Genomic DNA, 21,730 nt, shown 5'->3' on the forward strand with positions numbered 1-21,730 from the left:
TGGTATACGCAACTGATGAATCAGTGAACACTACATCTGAAACTAATGATGTACTATATGATGGCTAATTGAACTTAACTTTTTTAAAAAGAGAGAGGAAGATAAGAAATTGGGAGAGCTGGGAGGCTTCCAGTTGCTGGAGCTCACTTTTCTGAAGTCAGAGTGGAGAATGGGGGAGACCTGCATCTTGCATAAGGGAAGACCCAGGAAGGACTGGGGGAGGGAAGGGGCTGCAGGCAGAAGCTGCTGAAGGGAAGGAGTGTTTGTTCAGGCCCTGAGACGTCCGGGAGTTGGGAGGAGACAGCTGCTTTGCCGTCAGAGGATGTCAGGGCTTCTGCCTGAGACCAACATCAATGACGTACAGAAGTGCAAGTGGACATAGCCTGTGAACAATGTTTGTGCCCAAATGGAGTTGACAAGCCTTTATTTGCATAATCAGACCCCAACACCCTAAGAATACGGTAGCTCATTTCGCAGCAAGTCCTGACCGAACTGCCACGAGGCCACGGAGTCTTTCCATAACCCGCTTCGGTGACTTTTCACCGACATCGCTGCGGAGATGTGAGCGCGCTGGACTGCAGGATGGGATCCTGCGGGAGGGCTCCCCGAGCGCACAGATCAGCACGGGGCCGCCTTTCTGAAATTCCAGAGACTCGCGCACCTGTGCTGGGGACGCGTGTGCAGGGCAGGGAGCGGGGCTCCCCGCGCCACCCCATCCTCCACGAACGAGGGGGGAATGCAGGTGAGGGCGAGGGGGGAATGCAGGTGAGGGCGAGGAGGCTCGGCAGCACCTCGAGTTGGGCTGGTGCTGCTGTGGCCGGCACGTAGCGTTCGTTTTCGCTCGTGCTCGCTTCCAGTCACAGGATCAGGCGCACGCGAAAGGTCCACACAGAGGCTGTCACGAGCCCAAGATTCTCAGACCAGTGAGCTGGCTGCGACAAGAGAAGAGAGAAATGCACGCTCCTCTGTGGGCGCAGCTACCAGGGGCCCCGCTTGGGCTCCTCCGCCCAGCGGACCCAACCAGTCGCCGGCCATGCCAGCCCCTCCCTCTCGGCCAACCGCGCCCCCTCCCCTCGGCCCCGCCCACCCCGCTTTCCGCTTCCGGCCTCGGGGGCGGGGCTTCCGGCCTCGGGGGCGGGGCTTCCGGCCTCGGGGGCGGGGCTTCCGGCCTCGGGGGCGGGGCTTCCGGCCTCGGGGGCGGGGCTTCCGGCCTCGGGGGTGGGCGGGGCCCGGAAGCGGCGGCGGCGGCGGCGGCAGTGCTGGTGGCGGCTCCGCGACTGCTGGGTCGGTCATGGCTGCGAACCTGAGCCGGAACGGGCCTGCGCTGCAGGAGGCCTACGTGCGGGTGGTAACGGAGAAGTCCCCGACTGACTGGTGGGCGCCAGAACGGGCGGGGCGGGGGGCGGGCCTGGGCGGGAGGGGGGACCGGGGGCTCCCCGCTCACCCCACAGCTGCGCCCCTCGCGCCCCGCGAGCTGCTGTTCCCGCAGCCCCGCCGTGCGTGGGGGGCCCGCGGCGCCCCGGCTCCGCCTCTCCACCGGCCTCCATGTTGGATTGTGCGGCTGGCTGGGCTCGGTGGCTCCTCCAGGTTCTCCTTCCCTGCCCGGGGACTTCCCTGGACAAAGGGGCTCCCCGCACGGCGGAGGACGCTCTGAGGGAGCGGAAGCCAAGCCCGGGGTCTTCCCAGCGCTGCATTCAGGCAGGGGCCTCTGAACGTCCCGGACCCCGCCCGGGAACGGGAGCCCTGCCCCACAGACGGCAGACCAGGAGGTCAGGGGTTTGGGTCTCTGGGTTTCTGGGAATGTGAATTTCAAAGTCTCCCTCTCTCCAAGAATACCCTTTCTTACGTGAGCCAGGCGGAGACGAATGAAACAGCGATGCTGGCTACCTACTTGGAGAAAGACCCCATCATCCCTCCGTCTCCCCATGACACCTTCCACTAGGCCGTCAGTGTGTAGTTCTCCTCGTGCACTTGATGGGACTTTCTAACTCTGGAAGCCGGGTCTGACCTCTCTGGGATAGCCCTGGGCAGCCCACGCCCAGGGTCAGCCCTCTGCTTGTTTTGCATGGTCGCTCTCCCGTTTACTTAAGTTGTTTTCACTGACCAGTTTTGAGCACTTCCAGTCCTAAGAAATACGCTGAGTATGATGAACTAAGGTGACCGGCTGTGAGGAGCCTCTTCCCATGGCAGGGGCAGGCCGCTCTCAGGGCGACTGTGCTGTTGTGCCTGGCTGGTCTCCACGCCCTGGTGCTCGCAGCTGTCCCTGGGGCCATCATACTGTGTACTGTTGTGCAGTGAGGATGTGCTAGCCTTTCCTTCAGCCCTGGGCCTTTTGGGGAACAGCTTCAGAGCACCTGCTGCCTGGGTGTGCAGACTCCTCTCGTGCCTGGGACACTGTTGACCCTGATGGGACTTGTGCGCAGTGTTACGGGGGAGGCAAGCAGCTCCTCTGCTCGGAACACACCTAAGTAGTTAGGAAAGGTGTCTGGTAACCGGTGGAATTTCTCTGCCACACTTCAGGCACGTATTTTTCTAAGAGTTTCTGGATGCCAACCCCCCACCCCACCTCTCTCCTGTTCTCAGAGGGCCGTTACTCCAAACGCTGCTGATGGGGTCACCATGCTGAGTGCCCCATTTCATGTCCACCTGTGGCCACCTGCCTTTGAGCTGGCAGCATCTCTGCCCCTCTCCAGTCCTGCTCAGTTAGGGTGTTGCTATTTTATGTGCTCTTGAGTATCTGCTGTAGCCTTTTCTGGCGTGCCTGCGAGACTTCCTTCAGGTCTCCTCCTCCTCAGGGGGCACCACTGGTTTGGGGATGATGTCTCACTGCCCAGCTGGCAGCTCAGGCCTCCTGTGTTTCTAGCTTTTCCTCAGGCTTCTTCTCAGCGCTGTATGCTACCACCCTGGTCTGAAACTTAGGCAGCCCAGCTTCTCTCCGTCCCTCATAAGGGTGCTGAGCCTCTTTCCCCTCCCCTGCCTCCGAGCCCACCCGTCTGGCAGCTCTCCAGATCGTACCACTCGGGCACAAACCCCCGGCTTCTGCTCTCACTGTCACAGGCATTAAGCATCTCAACAGATAATGTGTGGCGGGTCCCCACTCATTAGCTGAACAAGTATCTGGGCCATGTCACTTCTGTGCTTAAACTTCAGCAGCTTCCTGTTTCACATTAAATAAAGCCCAGACACCTCACCTCGGCTGCTAGGCCCTGTATGGCCAGCTCCTGAACCCCTCCCGCCACCCCTCCCACTTACCACACTGGGGCCACACCTGTTTGCCACCACGGTGGCCGTCTTTCTCTTCCTCAAACTTGCGAGCTGCTTCCTCCTCAGAGCCCTTGCTCTTGCTGCTTCCCCATTCTAGAGCGCCTTCCACATTGTCCCGGGGGGCTCCCCACACTTCTCAGCTCTGACACTGCCTTCTTGGAGAGGCCTTCCTCGACTCCTGGCTCCTTGTGTGACTTTCCCCAGACATGTGCCAGACACCTTCGCTGGTTTTCCTGGCACCGTTCCCTTCACCGGAGGGCTGGGCTCTGTCTCTGTCCCCGGTGCCGTCAGCGCCCGGATGCACAGTGACCTGAGAAGGGTACAGAAGATGTGGTAGAGGATACCGGCAAGAGGAGGTGGTCTCCGGTTTGGTGGGTCATGCAAGATTTCACAGGCAGAGTGGGTGGCATCGGGCTGGGCCCTGAAGCCAGGTGGGGCGGGGAGCAGGCACGTCAGCTCTCCAGCACAGGTGTTTGTCCTGGTTCCCCAGATTGTTCTAGATTGAGGCACGTTTGCTTATCTCCCGCACCCACTTCACTACCTGACAGGACATTAGTATTGGTGTGTTTCTTTTTTGTCTCCCATTAGAAAGTAAGTTCACTGGTCAGGGTGTCTGGGGATTGATTGGAAGCTTCTGCCCATGAGCAGCAAGGAGTAGGTTCTCAATACGTGTGTTTGGAAGGGATGATTGCGTTACAAGACGCTCAGTGTGGCACACTCTGTGTGCTGTGCCCAGGCCAATACACCTCTCTTCCACGGTGATTTGAAAGAAGGATGGGAGGAATGAGCCTCTGAACTGGGAACATGTAAGAAGGTGGCTTATGCTGGAGCCCGGGGTGGAGGGGAGTGAAGTTGGAGGGCAGGCGGCAGGCATGGAGCTTGGCTCTTAACTAGCTGTCAGGTCCCTTCTTGGAAGCAGTCTCTGCTTCCTGCTGCTTGTCTAGTGTCCCCGTCTTCTGCAGCCAGGGCTCAGTGGCTTTGAGATGTGTGGGCTTCTTTCCTCCGGGAGGAGGGCTGACCAGGACCCTGGCCACCAGTCTGGACATCCGCCAACTCCCATGTTCTTTTCCCTGTTTGACTGCGTGTTCCTTTTAGTGTCTCTCCTCCTCGGAGGCCTGTCCTCCATGCCGCCCAGACCCTCGGGGCCTGGGTCTCCTTTCTCCTGACTTTCTCAGGCTAGGCATCTCTGCCTGGTGGCCTTAGCAAGGCCCTGGGGAAGCTGAGGGGAGGCTGATTTGGTTCCTGTCAGATTCTTTTTTTTTTTCCCCCCAGATTTCATTTTTAAGTGATCTCTATACCCAGAGTGGGGCTCGAACCCACAACCCTGAGATCAAGAGTCGCACACTCCACCAACTGAGCCAGCCAGGCATCCCGGTTCCTGTTGCACCCTTACTCGGCAGCCCCTATCTGGCTGTCCTTGGCAGGCCTGTGCTCAGAGCATGGGGGATGGCCTGCTAGTCCGGGTTCTGCCTTGGACTTGCTGTCTGCTGGGTCAGCACCCCTACCCCGTGGTCTGCCAGCACTGCCTAGGGCTGAACTGCGGCAGAGTTGGTGTTGATGGTTGGGCTCCGTGTGGACTGTGCAGATAAGCCACCTTTTCCAGACTGTTCTCCATGGGTAACCTCCGCTCTGGCAAGGGACTTTCCATGCTCCAGATATAATAAAATTTGCCATATTTCCTCAACTCCTCTGGGGCTCAAGTTCATAAGCAGGAATCCTTCCCAGAGTTCTTAGGAATAATTAGTCTCACGGGAAAAGAAAGGGGCAGCCCAGGGTCACCTGTGGAGACTTAGGGCTCCTCCAGAAAGAGAATTTTGCCTGACCAAGGAATCTGTCCTGTGAGGAGCCTGACTTCATGCTGAGTCATGGCCCGTGTGGCTTCTGGGTTTTCCAGAAGAGTCTCAAGCCCAGAGAGACCTGCTCCACCAACCCCTCAGGCTTTCGGAAGGCAGAGCAGACGTGCACGAGGGCATTGGGCGGCCTTCCCAGGCGCCTGATATGCACACGGGGCTTCCTGCTCCTCCTGGGGTGCTTTGGGTTCAGGAAGGTGTAGAAAATTGCGTTTATAGAACTTTCCAGCTCTGGGGAGCCCAGCTGGCTCAGTCAGTAGAGCGTGCGACTCTTGATCTTGGGGTGGTAAGTTCCAGCCCACATTGGACGTGGAGCCAAACCAACAAACTTCACAGCTTAGTTTTTCTCAAAGTAGACAGAGGCTCAGGAGAAGCCGCTGTGCATAAGAACTGAGAAGGCCACAGCTCTGGGAGCCCTGCTGAGCTCCTGCCTCGTGGGTCAGAGGGGGGCCCGCGTGGCTGCCACGTTCCACTCGTGGTCGGTGCGGTGAGGGCAGCGACCCCCAGAACGCTGGCCACAGAGCTTGTTTGTGTTTTGTTTCAGGGCTCTCTTTACCTACGAGGGGAACAGCAATGACATCCGTGTGGCCGGCACTGGGGGTGAGTACGACCCAGTGAGGACACGAGTGGGCTGGTAGGGGGTGGGAGGCATCAGGAAGCAGGTGTGGGGGAGGGAGAATGTTGTAGCCATCAGTGCTTCCTGGTGGCCGGCATTTCAGCTGTCACGGCGAACAGAAGGAGCCGGAGGCACACAGGTGTCCCCTCGTGTGGTGAGACTGCCGTGAACCTCCCCACGGTAGCATCAGTGTCGGGGAGCCACACATCGCCTGGTTACTCAGCATACACTCACCCGTGCATTTTCCGCTTGCCACAGAGTGGTTCTGGCCATCTGTTCTAGAAGGCCGCTCCCTCGTGAGCCCTGCTCCCTGCTGGTCATCTTTTTCGGAGGACCGTAGCTGGCCGGGGTCTCGTGCACCCTGCGATGCCTCAGGCGCCACCCCCAGTGGTACTCAGGGCTCTGCTGTGAATGCCCGGGGCGGGGGTCGGCACTGCCCTGCATCTGTGCAGCCCTACAGCTAAGATACTGGACCCGGGTCCTCGCAGCCTGGGAGGGTTTGGGTTTGATAACCACAACCTCCGTGTCGGGAGAATGGCTGAAGGGGCCCGCTTCCGGGCCCCCGTCACTCCCTTATCTTTATGGGGTGGGTCTAAGAGCTGAGCCCGAGCATGACTGCAGGACATTCCCATCTGCTCAGGGCCCTTTGTGGGGTCCACGCAGCAGGCAGGCTGTTACAGAGACCATCCATTTGGAAGCCTGATGCCTAATTTGTAGCAGAAATTACATTTTTTAATTCTGAAACTCCCTGTGGGTTTTCTAGGAATGGTTTTTAAACTGGGGTGTGGAAACCATCCCCTGAGGTCCTTGTCACAGATGCAGATCCTTGGGCTCCCCCCCCCCCAGCTCCTATAAGTCTGCTTAGTAGGGGCAGGACCAGGAATCTGATTCCGGTGCAGGTGGCACTGAGAACCCTGGCTCAGAGGCAGGTTGGGTCTCCTTTCCTGGTGGGCACTGTGCCAGGGCCGGCAGCAGCTGCCGGGCCTGCTGACCCTCCCTGTGCCTGCTGCAGAGGGGGGCCTGGAGGAGATGGTGGAGGAGCTCAACAGCGGGAAGGTGATGTACGCCTTCTGCAGGGTGAAGGACCCCAACTCCGGCCTGCCCAAGTTTGTCCTCATCAACTGGGTACGTAGAACTGGGGGGCTCTGAGTTCCCATCTAGGCGTGACCCAGAAGAACTGCCTTTCCTTCTTTCCTCCTTTGCCTTCTGTGATTGGAACAGAGGAGGACTTGCCTTCAGGGCAGCTCGGAGGTGGTGAATGAACAGAAGAGTGGGTGAAGTCCTTGTGGCCCGAAGGACAGTGGGGCCTTGCCAGCGCAGAATCCCACCCTCCACCCCCCCCCCCCAGCCCAGAAGCATTCTGACAGAATAGAGTGCAGTTGCAGGACACCCTTGCCTCTGTCCCCTTCAGAGTAGTGGTCCTCAGGGAGCAGAGGGCCTGGAGAAGGCTCAGAGAGCACAGGACCCCTGGGGAGGACTAGGAAGTTCCCAGCCCCCACCCAGTGGAGGTGTGGGGCTCGCTTTATCCTCTGCTTTAGGGTCGCAGTTTTCCCTCTGCTGGGCCCCCAGGGAGAGCAGTGGCTTTGGGGGGGTTGGTGGGTCACACTGGATGTGTTGTGTTGCAGACAGGCGAGGGGGTGAACGATGTGCGGAAGGGAGCATGCGCCAACCACGTCAGCACCATGGCCAGCTTTCTGAAGGTGAGGGCTGCCCCCCACCCCCCAGGGCCTCACAAGGTTCCTGGGCGAGCGCGAGCAGCAGCCGCAGCCGGAGCTGGAAGTGTGTCCACACCCCAGTTCTCTCTCTGGACTTGAGGGTGTGAGCAGAGGCTGCTGTGTCTTGCTCAGCGAGCGCCTGGGAGGCCACACTGCGGCCAGAGTCACCAGCAAGCCGGCCTCCACAGGGAGGAAGGATGGATGACTGTGTCCTTTTCAAGCACGGGGAGGGTTGTCTGCAGCTAGTCCTGGGGCAAGGCTAGGCCTTGGCTTCTGTTGGTTTTGTGAGGGTTTATTCAGCCGTGTTGTCAGGATCTAGAGGCGAGGGAGAGTTGCGTGTGCCCAGCCCTCAGCGTGCCCGTTCCCGTATGCGTTCCTTTCCAGCCCACCTTTGCGTGTATTAACATCAGTCCTCACAGTGGAACCTCAGTTAGGTCCACAAATATTTGTTTACTTGTCAGGTAACTTTGTGTATCTCTGGTTCCTGGGAAAGAGACTTAGGACTTTGATTTCTAGTCAGCCAACACTGCTTCAGATACGCCTCAGTTTCTCCATCTAGGAGCTGAAAGAGGATCCCAAACTCGTTGGGTTTTACTAACAGTGAGTGAGGTCATGGGTCTGACTTCTCAGGAAGAAATTGGTGGCTGGGGCACCCGGCTGGCTCAATGGGAGGAGCAGGCAACTCTTGATCTCGGGGTTCTGAGTTCAAGCCCCAGCTTGGGTGTGTAGATACTTGAATAAATAAAACTTAACATTTTTAAAAGAAGAAGAAATCGGTAGTTTGCTTTTTGTAGAAAATGTGTTTCCAGATCCTTCTTAGAAAGGAGCTCTCTGGTGCCTGGGCCTGTGGCAGCGGACATCCGGCCCCTCAGAACGAGCTGTAGGCGGGGGCCCCGTGCCCGTGCTGGGACGAGTGCAGTGTGCTTGCCTCAAGGCGGGTTGTCAGCCTTGAGGAGAGTGTGCCTTGGTTCCCAGAGGGGTCTCCTGGCCTCGAGCCCTGGGCAGCACTTGTCCGCACTGAGGCGTGCATCCTGTCCTCTCCTGGAGTTTCATCGCCTAAGTGCTGTCCTGCCGCAGGGGGCCCACGTGACCATCAATGCGAGGGCCGAGGAGGACGTGGAGCCCGAGTGCATCATGCAGAAGGTGGCCAGAGCCTCCGGTGCCAACTACGCCTTCCACAAGGAGAGTGGCCGTTTCCAGGACACGGGCCCCCAGGCCCCCGTGGTGAGTGCTGCCTGGGCCCGAGGGTGGCAGGCCGGGAGCGGCAGATGGGCTGGTTTCTCCCTCATGGGGCTGGGCTCCTGCCTGCCTGGCTTCCAGTCCCTGAGCCAGATCAGGGTGCAGACAGTGACCCCGTGCTGCATGGAAGCCGGAGCCACCCCCTGTGGGGCAGGTGCAATTGGCCATGAGGAACAAGCCCCCCACCCTGCCTGGTGGCTCCACTGGCTGTTAGGAGCTTCTTACACTCCGGGGACAGCCCAGTCACGAGGCCACGACACCAGCGTGTCCTGCACAGTCTCAGATGGTGGGCGCCATAGAGGAACTGGAGGTGGGGGATGGGCAGGCCCCTCCCAGTCAGGGGCGGACACCAGACACCCCAGTTCTGGGGAGCCCAGTTCCCCGAGGCATGGCTGGGGTATGTGGAGAGTCTCTGGACACTGCTGGTGATCAGCTCTCTCAGGCTGGTGGACAGGCTTCCATCCACAGGGGCCTGGTGCAGCCAGAGACCCCCTCGGCGTTGCATGGCGGTTTCCAGGACCCTCAGGCCGTCTTGCTGCTTGCTGGTCTCCTGAAGAGGCCCCAGGCCAAGTGCTGCCGCCTCTGCCGGCCGCTGTCCTCGTGGCTTGCTTGTGTCCTGCGCTCCCGAGGGCGGCCCCATAGTGAGCCTCTGTCCTCCGCAGGGCTCCGTGTACCAGAAGACCAACGCCATATCTGAGATCAAAAGGGTTGGCAAAGATAGCTTCTGGGCCAAAGCAGAGGTGAGTGCTGCCAGGTGCATCGAGCACAGCTGCGTCTCCCGGAGATGGCGCGTGCCAGGTGCCACAGTGCCTTCCTGGCCGTGCCTCGGTTCTCACGATAAACTCACAGAACGTGTGTTCTCATTAGCGCCTGCGCGTAAGCAAAGGCCAAGCGGGGTTGGGTCACAAGGCCGGTGGTGGCCCTTCCAGGCGGCACTTGAGCGGATGTCTGGGTGGCGTGGGGGGGGCAGGGCAGGCCCGGCTGGCCTGCGGTGCCCGTGCAGAGTGGGGCAGACAGGCCCGGCGCTCCCTGCAGAAGGAGGAGGAGAACCGCAGGCTGGAGGAGAAGCGGCGGGCGGAGGAGGAGCGGCAGCGGCTGGAGCAGGAGCGCCGGGAGCGGGAGCTGCGTGAGGCCGCCCGCCGGGAGCAGCGCTATCGGGAGGAGCAGGGCAGTGAGGCCGGACCCCAGAGGTGAGGCTCCAGAATTAAGGTGGAGGGCGGGTCCCGAGTGGGCTGCGGCTGGGCTGCAGCTCGTCCCTCTGCCCATCCCAGCAGGAAGAGTGAGCAGCAGGAAGTGATTTCAAGGAGCAGAGAGGAGCAGGTGAGACTTGGGTGCTCCCACCCCCGGAGTGTCTGTTGCAGTGATGCTGGGGGGGGGGGTTCAGTGGAACCTGGGACATCTGGGTGCACCGGATGTGGCAGTGGAGAGGACAGTGAAGGGCAGAAGCGGCCAGCATGGACCTCAGCCCGGTCCTGGATGAGGGTCGTGCGCCCCTCCTCACGGCCAGATGCACGCGCACCCCTCTAGGAGCCCGGCAGTCAGCCCGCACATCCGCGCGAGATTTTCAAGCAGAAGGAGAGGGCCATGTCCACCACATCCATCTCTAGCCCCCAGCCCGGTGAGTCTTCCCTCCGGGTCTAGCCACGAGGCAGGGGCAGGCTGAGGGGGAGCCTGGGGTCCCAGTGCAGGGTCCCCAGAGGTAGCGACAGATGTGTCAGAAGGTGACAGAGGCGAGTGAGCGAGGAGAGCCTGTGCTCCTAAGGGTGGCTTCTGGGAGGGGAGCCTGGGCCTCAGGTGTTCCTTTCCTGCCCGTGGCCTCATCCTGCAGAGACCGGGAAAGGAAGGGCCACGTGTGACTTCAGAGGGGAGACCCTCCAGCCCGGCCCCATTAACCCTTGGTGCAGCTTGCACGTGATGGCTGGGCCCCGGAGCCTCTGTCACTCACCTCTCTGGCCCCCGAGGACACAGGACAGGCACCGCCGTCAGCTCTCCCACGCTAGGGGGCTGCTCGAAGCGTACAGTGTGTGTGTCATGTGTTTCTGCAGCGGCTGCGTGTCCCCCGTCCTCCCTTCCCCCTCCCTCTGTGTGACAGCCACTGTCCCGGGACAGGTCCACTCCCAGGCAGTGCAGGGTACAGAAACCGTGGACGCGGCTCGTCTGCCCTCGTCCAGCGCTGGTGTGTTTACCTTTGTTTGCAGGCAAGCTGAGGAGCCCGTTCCTGCAGAGACAGCTCACCCAGCCAGAGACGCACCGCAGCACAGAGCCCACCCAGGCCTCCTCGAGGCCCAGGGCAGGCAAGGCGTTTGGCCACCCCGCGGGGGGCTGGGGGTGGGAGTGCGGGAGGGGAAGGAGGGTGTCCGCTCAGGGTGCACTGCACCCTCCCGTGCAGATGTCCGTGAGGAGCCGGTACCCAGCACCCCGCCGTGTCCGGCTGAGGCCGAAGAGGAGGCTGTGTACGAGGAGCCCCCAGAGCAAGAGACGCTCTATGAGGAGCCCCCGATGGTGGGTTCCCTGCAGCAGGGCGTGGCTGGGAAGGGGCCCGTGCCCAGAAACACCCTCCTCACCCATGCCAGTCATGGGATGCCTGACTTTCCGACGGCTTGCTACCTGTAGATTCTCTCGTGGGACGTTGGAGCAGCCCCGTGGAACACGCTGTCTGGCACTTCTCTGCGGGGCGGGAGGTCCTGGGGGGGGGGGAAGACCGTGGGGGCAGTGGGATGGCAGCAGCCCTTGCCCTCTGTGTGCTGTGCCCCTTACCCCAGGCCTGTTGAGAGCCTGGAACGAGGACCCCAGGGTTCTCTTCTTTCCATGCGGGGACAGGTGCAGCAGCAAGAGGCCGGCTCTGAGCATGTGGACCACTACCCGGGGCTGAGCGGCAAAGGGCTCTGTGCCCGGGCCCTGTACGACTACCAGGCAGGTAATGTGCGGCGGCCCGGCCACTCACACTGCAGGGCCCCCCGTCAGGAGGCAGGCATCGGAGGCTTCTGTGGGGGGACGGGAGGGTGAGGGGAGGGTGGGGTGGACGCCCTGCACATACACAGGCCAGGCCTTCCCATCCACTCTGGGCAGCTACCCAGCATCTGTGGGCGTGAATCCCAGTTGCCAGTGTTGTGCTAGAGCCCGAAAGCGTGACCAGAGGGGTGGGTACGAGCCCCACACCGGGCCCCAGTGAGCCTGGCCAGAGGCTCAGGAAGCAGGCTGCTGTGCGGGGCCCAGAGTCAGGTCGTGCCGGAAGGTGTGTCGGGGGGAAGTGGCATCGGGAAAGGCCCGCAGCCCCAGTGCAGCCCCCGGCTCCCCCTCCCGCAGCCGACGACACGGAGATCTCCTTCGACCCCGAGAATCTCATCACGGGCATCGAGGTGATCGACGAGGGCTGGTGGCGTGGCTACGGGCCAGACGGCCACTTTGGCATGTTTCCTGCCAACTACGTGGAGCTCATTGAGTGAGGACCCTCGCTGCTGGCCGCACCGAGGCCGTCCTTCCCTCCCCGCCCACACGTGCTTTCCTTGCTGCCGGGGATGTGGTGCGCGTGGCGCGAGAGCCACACGGCAGTCCTCCGGGAATGGGACCCCCCAAAGAAGACAAGGCCTTGGGTTCCCTCAGACTAGGGTGCTTGGCCTGTCACCCTAGATGCAGCAATACCCCGTGATTCCCAAACCAGCCCTCCCAGCCAGCCTGGCCTTTGAACCCCCAGAGGACATGGAGCCAAGCCCTGCCCGTGGCCGGCCCCTCGGTGGCCTCTGCCTGAGGAGAATGACGCTGCCGCGTGGGGCCGTCCGAGCAGGGGGTTTGCCTTTTCTTCCCTTTCCTCTTGGCTCTGAAGGGTGGTGGCTCCAGTTGTCTGTAATCCTCGGGAACAGTGACCTTAGCGTGTGGGACCAAAGTCTGAGTGGGTGGTGACGGTTTGGGGAGCAGTAGGTCATGTTTCTGGATCCCCCCCCGTGCTCTCAGTTCCCTGTCCCTCTGCCTGGGCTGCGGAGCATGGGCCATGGGCACAGGGATGACGAGCCCCCCCCAGTGTGTGATCAGCGAACCCGTGTCCTTCCATGGTGCGCCCTGTTCCGCCGGCCCCGGTGTGTGCTGTCACCGGTTCTCGTTCTGGAAGAGGGACCGGAGCCGCTGATGTCCGCTGTCTCACCCTCTTTGTCCCGGCCCACCCGTGTCTGCTTTCCAAGCGAGAACTGCCCCGTTGTGGCCTGAATGCCCCTGTGTGGAAGCTGACCCCCTCCCGGGTGTGTGCGCGGTGTGTGCGCGGTGTGTGGTGCGGACACGTGTGTGTGCGCACACGCACCCTCAGACCTCAGGCCGACCATGGCCACTGGGAGAGGCATAAACGTAAAGATGTGACTCAAGTCAGCCTGTCGCGTGTCCGTGTTCTGGGAGGGGCCGAGGTGCCCAGCCCCTGCTGCGTGTGGGCAGGTACCGTTCCTCTGGTGCTCTGGCAGGTGCCAGGTAGAAGCAGCCTGGGGTGACGGCTGCACTAAGGCCACTGGCCCCGGGTGGTGGCAGATGGCCCCTCTTGTCCCCTAGGCTGCAAAGGCAGGCCTCTCGCCAGCCCTGACTGTCCGCCCCCCAGCACGGAGGCTCCGGGAGTCCCGTATTGCAGGCTCTGAGGCCGAGGTGGGCTTGTCCTCAGATGGGGGTGCCCGGGGCGGGGGGGATTGGTACCACCTCACCGTGCCCACCGTGCAGCTGCAGGGATGGCGGAGGACAGCCCATCTGAGGGAAGCTGGCCGTGAAGTGGTGTCCTCGCTGGAGTCCCTGCTCACTGGGGAGAGCTAGGGCACCCCGATTCTAAAGCAAGGTTACTAGGGGGCTGTTCGGTTTTTGGCATCATCACAGGGGGCCTGTTAGAAGTTACCTGATAGCCTGGCTTTGGGACAGACTCCTGTCCTTGGTTCCTGGGGCTCTCACACCTCATGGGGGTGGGCAGCAGGGGCTGAGTGCCCTGGGGCAGGGTTTGTGGAACCCCTAGCTCAAGGCCTTGGAGCCAGGCATGCCGGGGCCACACTGGACTCTAGGTGGTAGAAGGTGGGGCCTTTATTGCCAGAAGCCCACCCTTCACTTGGCCTTGCCCTGGGCGGCCACAGCCTCCATGGCCTTCCGCACGGTTTCCTCATCACCCAGGAACCGCATGGGCTTGGTGGGCTTCAGCGCCTGGTCCAGCTCGTACACGATGGGGATCCCCGTGGGCAGGTTCAGCTCCATGATGGCCTGGTCCGACATCCCTGGACGGGGGGAACAGGGTCCTTAGTCCCCTCGGCCAGTCCGCCAGGCAGCCGCCCGCCCTCATGTTCAGCAGGCCCCGTGACCTTTATGGGCCAGAGAGCTGGGCCAGTCAGGCAGCAGCCCTCCCGCCCCCGGAGGTCGAGCCAGAAGTGAGAGACCGAGGGGCCTGCAGAAATAGCTGTGATAAACGGGAACCTCGTGCCCCCAACCGGGAGCCCCTGGGACCCGGACCCGCGCCCTTGGTCTCTTCTGTTTGCTTTCTAGAGCGGTCTAAATTTTAGCCATCGGGAGGAGCAGGGGTGCTCCTGACAACTGGTGGTGGAGGGACAGCGAGAAGGGCCTCCTGTGACCAGGGTGGAGGGGAGGCTCTGGGTGGAAAGGGCAAGGTTTCCCAGGGAAACCTGACCCTGCCGGCCTCTATAGCCCCTGGCCTGGAATAGCAGCTCGACCTTTGCAGCTCTGACACCCCACCCCCCAGTTCTCCAGGCAGTGGGACATGGCAGTGCCGCTTCTCTTCCAGACCCGGCCCCCAGAAAGGAGGGGCGCTAGGGGGTCTTGGGGATGGTGGACCGGGGCTGGCCCAGCCTTGGAGGCCCCCCTGTCTGTGCTCTGGCCAGCTACCCATTGACCTCCCCCCGCCCAGAGCAGGGGGTTTGGGGCTCCCCCACCCTACCAGCCTTCTTCCCCTTTCCACAACCCCAACAAGCTTGAAGGCCGAGGCTCTGTGAAGTATCAGGGAGCCCGGTGGAGGAGCACGGCCTGGGCTCCCTAGTGGGAACCCAGCTACAGGCCGGGGGCAAGGACTGCTCCACCCCTGCACCCTCTTGACTGGTCTTACCTTTTCCTTGCGTGGGTGTAAGCTGGGGTGCTGGGGACGAGCGTGGGCAGGGCCCTGCCCTGGGCCTTGCAAGCCCCCCGCCCTGACCCTAGAGAGGGTGGTTGAGACCCAGCAAGTGAAGTGACTTGACCAGGGCCACACAGCAAATGGATCTGGAGCCAGATGGCCCCGCCTCGGCCCCGGACCCGTGTGTCCTTGGGCACAGCCTTCCCATCTCTCCCAGGCTTGTGTCCGGGAAGCCAGGCCAGCTCCAGGCCTCCCGGCCCCGGGTCAGAGCAGCAGACGTTTCCACCCACCATCTCCTTCCAGAAGGAAACTCATTGTATATAATGTCCCAGTACATAAACAAGTGAAACAAAAATTTTGCAAAGTGGCTTTTTTAAGTGGTTTCTCAGTCCTCCCAGTTCACAGTTTGAACCCTAATCCCGAGTGCTCATGTGTGCAGAGCTGCCTGGGCAGGGGCACGTACCTGAGATGAGAATTTGGGGGCCAGCTGGTTCAAGGGCACGTGCCCCATCCACCCCTTCCAACCTGCCTCCGCCCACACCCCCCACACGGCTGGGCCTCACCTTCCAGGTGTTTGACGATGCCCCGCAGGCTGTTCCCGTGGGCGGCGATGAGCACTCTTTTGCCAGCCTTGATCTGGGGGGCGATCTCCTCGTTCCAGAAGGGTAGGGCCCGGGCGATGGTGTCCTTGAGGCTCTCGCAAGTGGGCAGTTCCCCGGGCTTCAGGCCTGCGTACCGACGCTCCTGGGGGCGTCCACACTTGCTGTTCCCTCCCCAGAAAGCCAGCACCCCCCCGCCCGCCAGGGCTGCCATCCTCAAGGCCCTGCGCCCAGCCCATCCCCTGGCGCCCCAAGCAGCCCCACCTTGCTGATGGAGTTGTAGTAGGGGTGCTTCTCATCCATGGGGGGCGGCGGGATGTCAAAAGAGCGTCTCCAGATCTTCACCTGCTCCTCCCCATGCTTGGCGGCCGTCTCGGCCTTGTTGAGGCCTGTGAGGCCCCCGTAGTGCCTCTCGTTGAGGCGCCAGGTGCGCACCACGGGCAGCCACATCTGGTCCGTGCCGTCCAGGATGGTCCAGAGGGTGTGGATGGCCCGCTTCAGCACCGACGTGTAGCAGATGTCGAACTCCATCTTGGCGTCCTTGATGGCCTGGGCGCCCCTCTTGGCCTCCTGGGCCCCCTTCTCGCTCAGCTCGGCGTCGAACCAGCCACAGAAGCGGTTCTCCTGATTCCAGGTGCTCTCGCCGTGCCGAACCATCACGAGGCGGTGGGTGGCCATGGTGGCGCCGGGGGACCGTGGTGGGCTGTGGGCAGGGACGGCGGCCTCCCAGGTGCACCCAGTTTTATAACAGTCTATCCCCAGCCCCCACCCCGGCTAACTGCCAGTCAGCATTCCAGGCAGGACGGGCGGCGGCAGGTGGCCAGTAGCGAAGCTTGGGGGGAGGGCAGGCCCGGAGCTGGCCTTAAAATAGCCCCGGCAGCCACCAGCGCCTGGGCTGGGTGGGGCTGCACGCAGGACCCGGCGAGAAGGGTAGGAGTCTCAGCCAAGCCCTAGAGGTGGGGCTGGCAGCAGCAGAGCAGTCCCCAGCCGCTTCCTGCCAGTCCTTGTGGGCACAACTGCGGGCGAGCGTGCATCCCGCTAAGGGAGCTGGCCCGTGTCAAGGGGAGCCCGGGGACATGTGTGTGCAGGCCCTGTCTTTGCCCATGTGCACACGTATGTGTGCACAGGTGCGCGTGTCCGGTGTCACATGTACACACGTATGTCCGTGTCTATTACATGTGTGTGCATATGCGCGTGCCCGTGAGCTGCCAGGAGGTTCCCCCAGGGGCTCTGCTCTGCTCCGCCGGGCGTGGGGGCTGCACAGGGGCTTTCCTCAGAAGTCCTGGCCTCCCTCCCCAGCTCCCTCTGCCCTGCCCTGCCCTGCCCTGCCCTGCCCACGGAATGAGTCCTGAGGGAGCCTGTGGCCCAGGGCCAGGCTGGGAGGCACTGAGACGTCACCTCCACTAGTCCCCTCAAGGGACAGAAGGGAGCAAAAGGTCAGGTCGCTGTGGGCAGAGCCAGGGGAGCGGGTGGGGGCCGTAGCCCTGGGGCGGGCAGTCTGTCCTGGTGATGTGGGCAGGGGGCTGAGCTGAGCGAGGGCAGAGCCGTGGCCGAGACAACCCAGGGAGCTAGAGGGGTTGGGCCAGAGGGGAGCAGAGGGTGCTCTCGCACTCTCCCAGCCGATCTGCCCTCACCCAAGCTAGGCTGGCCCCTCCCCACTGAAACCACCTTTCAAAGAAAGAGAAACCCCAGAGTCATGGCCCCCAGGGGCCTCCAGGACCGGAGGTACTGGTTGTTGGGTTCCTGCCCAGCTCAGCAGGAGCACCCAGAAGCGGGACGAGGTTGGTGCTGGGGAACCAGCCCCCTGCGTTCAGATTTTGGGGTATAAAGGCCACTGGGGCAGAAGCTGTGGCCTCATGAGGGAGCCTGCCCAGGGTCCCCTGGCTCCTCCCATGCCACTGCCCTAGCCACCACACCCTCACCTTCTCACGCTCCTGAAAATGGAACAGGGTGTGCCGGAGGCCAGCAGAGGGGTCAGCTACTACACTGAGACCCGGACCTGAGTGTGTGAAGCCCTGACATCTCTCCCTCCAGCCCTGCTGTCCTCCCAGGGGACAGCTTCCCAGGTCTGCGCCCCTAAGACGGGAGCCTCCGCACCCCAAGGCTGGCAGGTGGAGGCCACCGTCCTAGCAGTCCTCTTTCATGGAAACCCGGGGAGATAGGATTTCAGTCTGCATACTCTGGGCTGAGCCCTGGGCAGATAGCTGTTTAAACACGGTATCTTTCTTTGAACAGTCCTGTGGGGCCCCCCAAATGCAACCCCACTGGCCACCAGAAATAGGTGATCAAGGGGCATGTCCTCTGGATGGCAGCTGCCAAAGCCAGGCCAGCAGACACAGGCACCAGCTCCTTCCAGGGAGACACTGGTGACCAGTTTGCTGTGGGTATTTTCACATTTGCCCAGTATGTAGGAATCGTTCAGCTAGTTTTTTTTTTTTTTTAAGATTTTATTTATTTATTTGACAGAGATAGAGACAGCCAGCGAGAGCGGGAACACAAGCAGGGGGAGTAGAAGAGGAAGAAGCAGGCTCATAGCGGAAGAGCCTGATGTGGGGCTCGATCCCACAATGCCGGGATCACGCCCTGAGCCGAAGGCAGACGCTTAACCGCTGTGCCACCCAGGCGCCCCCGTTCAGCTAGTTTCTGAATTTCTTTTTAGAGGGAACTGCTTCTCGGTACCTGGGGATTTGGCATGTCCAGAGAAGGACGTGAGTTCAGGAGCCCCTATATCTGTATTTTAGACCTGAACTTGGGCCTGGGAAATGCCAAGGGTATCACAGAAGGGCCTGGAAGTTGCAAGGTGCTGCAGCCACGTGTCTCTGGAAGCCAACCCTTAGTCCTAGGGAAGGAAGTCCCAGTAGGTGCTGAAAAGATGCTCCCCATGACTCAGCATCAGGGAAATGCAAATCAAAACCACGATGAGATACCATCCCATGCCTGTTAAAATGGCCCTCACCAAAAAGACAAAAGATGACAAGTGTTGCTGAGATTATCCACACCCCCGAGCGCTGTGGTGGGAATGCCAACTGGTGCAGCCACTCCAGAAAACAGTATGGAGTCTCCTCCAAAGATTAAAAATATAGAACTACCATATGCTCCAGCAATCTTACTTCTGAGTGTGTAGTGAAGGAAATGAGAACAGAATTTTTTTTTTAAGATTTTATTTATTTATTTGACAGAGATAGAGACAGCCAGCGAGAGAGGGAACACAAGCAGGGGGAGTGGGAGAGGAAGAAGCAGGCTCATAGCAGAGGAGCCTGATGTGGGGCTCGATCCCACAATGCTGGGATCACGCCCTGAGCCGAAGGCAGACGCTCAACCGCTGTGCCACCCAGGCGCCCCGAGAACAGAATCTTTAAGAGATGTTGGCGCCCCCATGTTCCCTGCAGCATTCACGGCAGCCAAGATGTAGAAATCTATGCTGAGTGTCCACTGATGTATGAACGGATAAAGATGTGATACACACATATCATCATATATATACATAGATATTATATATATAATACACACACTATGAAATATTATTCAGTCATGAGAAGGAAAATCCTTGCCATTTGCAACAACATGGATGGACTTTGAGGGCATTATGCTAGGTGAAATTAGCCAGAGAAAGACAAATACCGCATGGTATGACTTATATGGGGATCTTTTAAAAAAGAAAAAGAATAAGGTCCAATCTATAAAGAAAACAGAATAGAAAAGTGATTGTCAGGAGCTGGGGGTGGGGGAAACGGGGAGAGGTCTGTAAAATGAATAAAGTCTAAAGATCTAATGTAAAGCATGGTGATTACAACTGACAAAACCGTATTCTAGAATTGAAATTTGTGCAGACACATCATGATGAGATGTATGAAAACTAAAGACCAAGAAAAAATTCTGAAATCAGCCAGAGGGAAATGATTCACTTCACCTAGGGAGCAATTCTTTGCAAGGCTCTGGGTTTCTCACCAGAAACCATGCCGGCCAAAAGGAAGCAGAACGATATTTTTAAACTGTTGATGTGCAAGAACTGTAGCCCGAGAATTCTCTACACAGCAAAAATGTCCCTGGGGCGTGATGCTGAAATAAAGACATTCCCAGATGAAGAAAGAGTAAGAGAATTCATACCTAGAGCCGCTGCTCTTGAAGAAAATATTAATGAAATTCTTCAGACAGAAGAGAAACGGTATTGTAGGGAAATTGAGAACATCAAGAATACAAGAAAAGCAACACAAATTGTAAAAATACATATATTGGGGCACCTGGGTGGCTCAGTCAGTTGAGCGCCTGACTCAGGGTCCTGAGATCCAGCCCCACATCAGGCTTGGGATTCTCTCTCCTTCTCCCTCTGCCCCTCCTGCTTGTATTCTTGTTCTCTCTCTCTAAAATAAATAAACCTTTTTTTAAAATAAAAAAACCCACAAAACCATGTATAGTGAGAATCAGTACAGGGAAACCTCCCAGAGATGGAGTCGGAAGCTCCAGCAGGGGGCGCTCCCAACCCTCCCACCGGGTCCATCGCTGACCCCACGGGAAGAGCCGGCCTCGCCCTTACCTGGACGGGACCTTGCCCGAGTCTGTGCCCCTGCAGGAGGCAGAGACGCTTCCCCCGTCCCCAGGGCCACAGCTCCGCCACCGAGAAGCCGCCACACTTCTTTCTCCAGCTTCCTCCAACGCACTTTGAGTTCATAACAGCCCCTCCCAATTCACGCCTTTTCTCCTTCGTTCCCCAGACTTGCCTAGGGTTTTGCCCAGCTTGTTTGTCCAGGACTGCAATTCTTTTATTCCTGAATAAACCCATCTGTTCCTGATAAATTGGCAGTTTTTATTAAGTTTAGCTATATAGCTAAACTTAAGTTTTATATATATATATATTTAATATATATATACATATATATTTAATATATATACACATAGATATCTATATTTATACATTTAGAATTTATCATTAGAACACTGTCCGCTGGGGGTTCCAATGCATGCAGAGGGAATCAAACTACAACAAGAAGGGTAAAGGGACCTGTATCGTGGTGAAGGTTCTCCATTCCACACAAAGCGGTAAAATATTCATTCTAAGCAGGCTATGAAAGGTAAGTGTGTATATAATTCCTAGAACCACTAAATATTTTTCTTTAAGGATTTTATTTATTTGAGAGAGTGAGTGAGCGAGAGAGAGAGCGCGCATAAGCAGGGGGAACAGAAGAGAAGCAGGCTCCCCACGGAGCAGGGAGCCTGATGCGGGACTCGATCCCAGGACCCTGAGATCATGATCTGAGAAGAAGGCAGATGCTTCACCGACTGAGCCACCCAGGTGCCCCCACAAATATTATATATACAAAGAAATACAGTCGGGAAGAGAGCAGCAGGGCAGGAAAGAAGAAACAGAGAACAACTGTTTGCCTAACCCCAACCCAAGCAATCGCTTCATTAATCGGGAGGGGTCTGGGCTCAGACACGGGCACGTCTTCTGCACAGCAACTGACGGAAACGAGGCTGTTTCCACTCCTCACAGCACCGCTGACACCCAAGCTGTGAATTTTCCCCATCAAGCGATTCTCCACCGAGAAGGCGAACCAGGGGTCCTACCACCTAACTCGGCTCTAAGGCCATCTCCCCGGAGACCGCATTGACCCCCACGGGGGAAGCGCTCAGTCCCCCAAAACTGCCCCCGCTTCCGACACCAATCGCAAGCCCCAGGTGCTCACCTGTACTTCCGACCAATCAGCTACCGATCGGGCTTCCCACGAGCCCCTCTTTGGGTTTGATAATTTGCTAGAACAACTCACAGAACTCAGGGGGACTCTTTCACTTAGCAGCTGGTTATACAATAATCTGATAAAAGTGATTATAGATGACAAGGTGCATAGGGTGAGGTCTCGAAGGGTGCTGACTGTAGCAGCTTCTGCTCCTCGACCTTGTGGAGTTGGGGTGCCCCACCCTGCTGGCACAGAGACGTGCTCGCCAGCCCAGCAGCTCTCCGAACCCGTACTTCAGGGATCTACGGAGCCTTCCTCACGCAGGTGTGACTGATTGGAACATCCCCCGCGCCTCTCCCCTCCCTCGAGGATGGGGCTGGGCTGTACAGTCGAGGCTTCCAATCACTGCCTGAACTTTCTGGAGCCCAGCCCCATCCTGACGCCGTCCCAGAGCCCACCGAGTGCCTCATGGAAAAGAGACACTCCTTTCACCCAAGACATTTTATGGGATTTCGGAGCTCTGGCCAGGAGGTGGACAGGAAGACCAAAATACGTATTTATTTTTTTATTTTTTAAAAAGATTTTATTTATTTGAGAGAGAGAGAGAAAGAGCAACAGTGGGGAGGAGAAGCAGGCTCCCCACTGAGCAGGGAGCCCGACATGGGGCTTGGGCCCAGCACCCTGAGATCATGACCTGAG

At 59.3% G+C, this 21,730-nt stretch overlaps 2 protein-coding genes across 3 annotated transcripts; one reads left to right on the forward strand and one right to left on the reverse strand.

The window, feature by feature from the left end:
* The first annotated feature begins 1,228 nt into the window (after window positions 1-1,228).
* Window positions 1,229-13,036, forward strand: DBNL (drebrin like). 2 transcript variants are annotated; one of them, XM_045793526.2, is made up of 13 exons: window positions 1,229-1,374; window positions 5,659-5,714; window positions 6,743-6,855; window positions 7,356-7,430; window positions 8,523-8,669; window positions 9,347-9,424; window positions 9,720-9,874; window positions 9,956-10,004; window positions 10,212-10,302; window positions 10,883-10,978; window positions 11,074-11,186; window positions 11,505-11,601; window positions 11,991-13,036. In XM_045793526.2, exons 1-13 carry the CDS (start codon window positions 1,292-1,294, stop codon window positions 12,128-12,130), a joined length of 1,293 nt encoding a protein of 430 aa, XP_045649482.1. In that variant the 5' UTR covers window positions 1,229-1,291; the 3' UTR covers window positions 12,131-13,036. The 2 variants fall into 2 exon arrangements, with proteins under 2 accessions (XP_045649482.1, XP_045649483.1); XM_045793527.2 differs by having other exon boundaries at window positions 9,959-10,004.
* Window positions 13,037-13,706: 670 nt separating this feature from the next.
* On the reverse strand, window positions 13,707-16,117 carry PGAM2 (phosphoglycerate mutase 2). The gene is made up of 3 exons (XM_045793528.2): window positions 15,621-16,117; window positions 15,321-15,501; window positions 13,707-13,912 (listed from the first exon to the last, which is right to left on the reverse strand). Exons 1-3 carry the CDS (start codon window positions 16,032-16,034, stop codon window positions 13,746-13,748), a joined length of 762 nt encoding a protein of 253 aa, XP_045649484.1. The 5' UTR covers window positions 16,035-16,117; the 3' UTR covers window positions 13,707-13,745.
* Window positions 16,118-21,730: the final 5,613 nt, after the last annotated feature.

The sequence above is a fragment of the Ursus americanus genome, chromosome 3, assembly GCF_024610735.1.
Source record: "Ursus americanus isolate L20-20 chromosome 3, mUrsAme1.1.p, whole genome shotgun sequence".
In the NCBI taxonomy this organism is placed as follows: domain Eukaryota; kingdom Metazoa; phylum Chordata; class Mammalia; order Carnivora; family Ursidae; genus Ursus; species Ursus americanus.

What these genes read in the sequence shown, in the direction of transcription:
- PGAM2 (XM_045793528.2), bottom strand. Translation starts at nt 16,034, where the DNA reads ATGGCCACCCACCGCCTCGTGATGGTTCGGCACGGCGAGAGCACCTGG. An exon ending in ACTACAACTCCATCAGCAAG is followed by an intron (nt 15,502 to 15,620) that starts GTGGGGCTGCTT and finishes GGACGCCCCCAG; the next exon opens with GAGCGTCGGTACGCAGGCCT. An exon ending in CATCGTCAAACACCTGGAAG is followed by an intron (nt 13,913 to 15,320) that starts GTGAGGCCCAGC and finishes CCCCCCGTCCAG; the next exon opens with GGATGTCGGACCAGGCCATC.
- DBNL (XM_045793526.2), top strand. Translation starts at nt 1,292, where the DNA reads ATGGCTGCGAACCTGAGCCGGAACGGGCCTGCGCTGCAGGAGGCCTAC. An exon ending in CATCTCTAGCCCCCAGCCCG is followed by an intron (nt 10,303 to 10,882) that starts GTGAGTCTTCCC and finishes CTTTGTTTGCAG; the next exon opens with GCAAGCTGAGGAGCCCGTTC. An exon ending in TCTATGAGGAGCCCCCGATG is followed by an intron (nt 11,187 to 11,504) that starts GTGGGTTCCCTG and finishes ATGCGGGGACAG; the next exon opens with GTGCAGCAGCAAGAGGCCGG.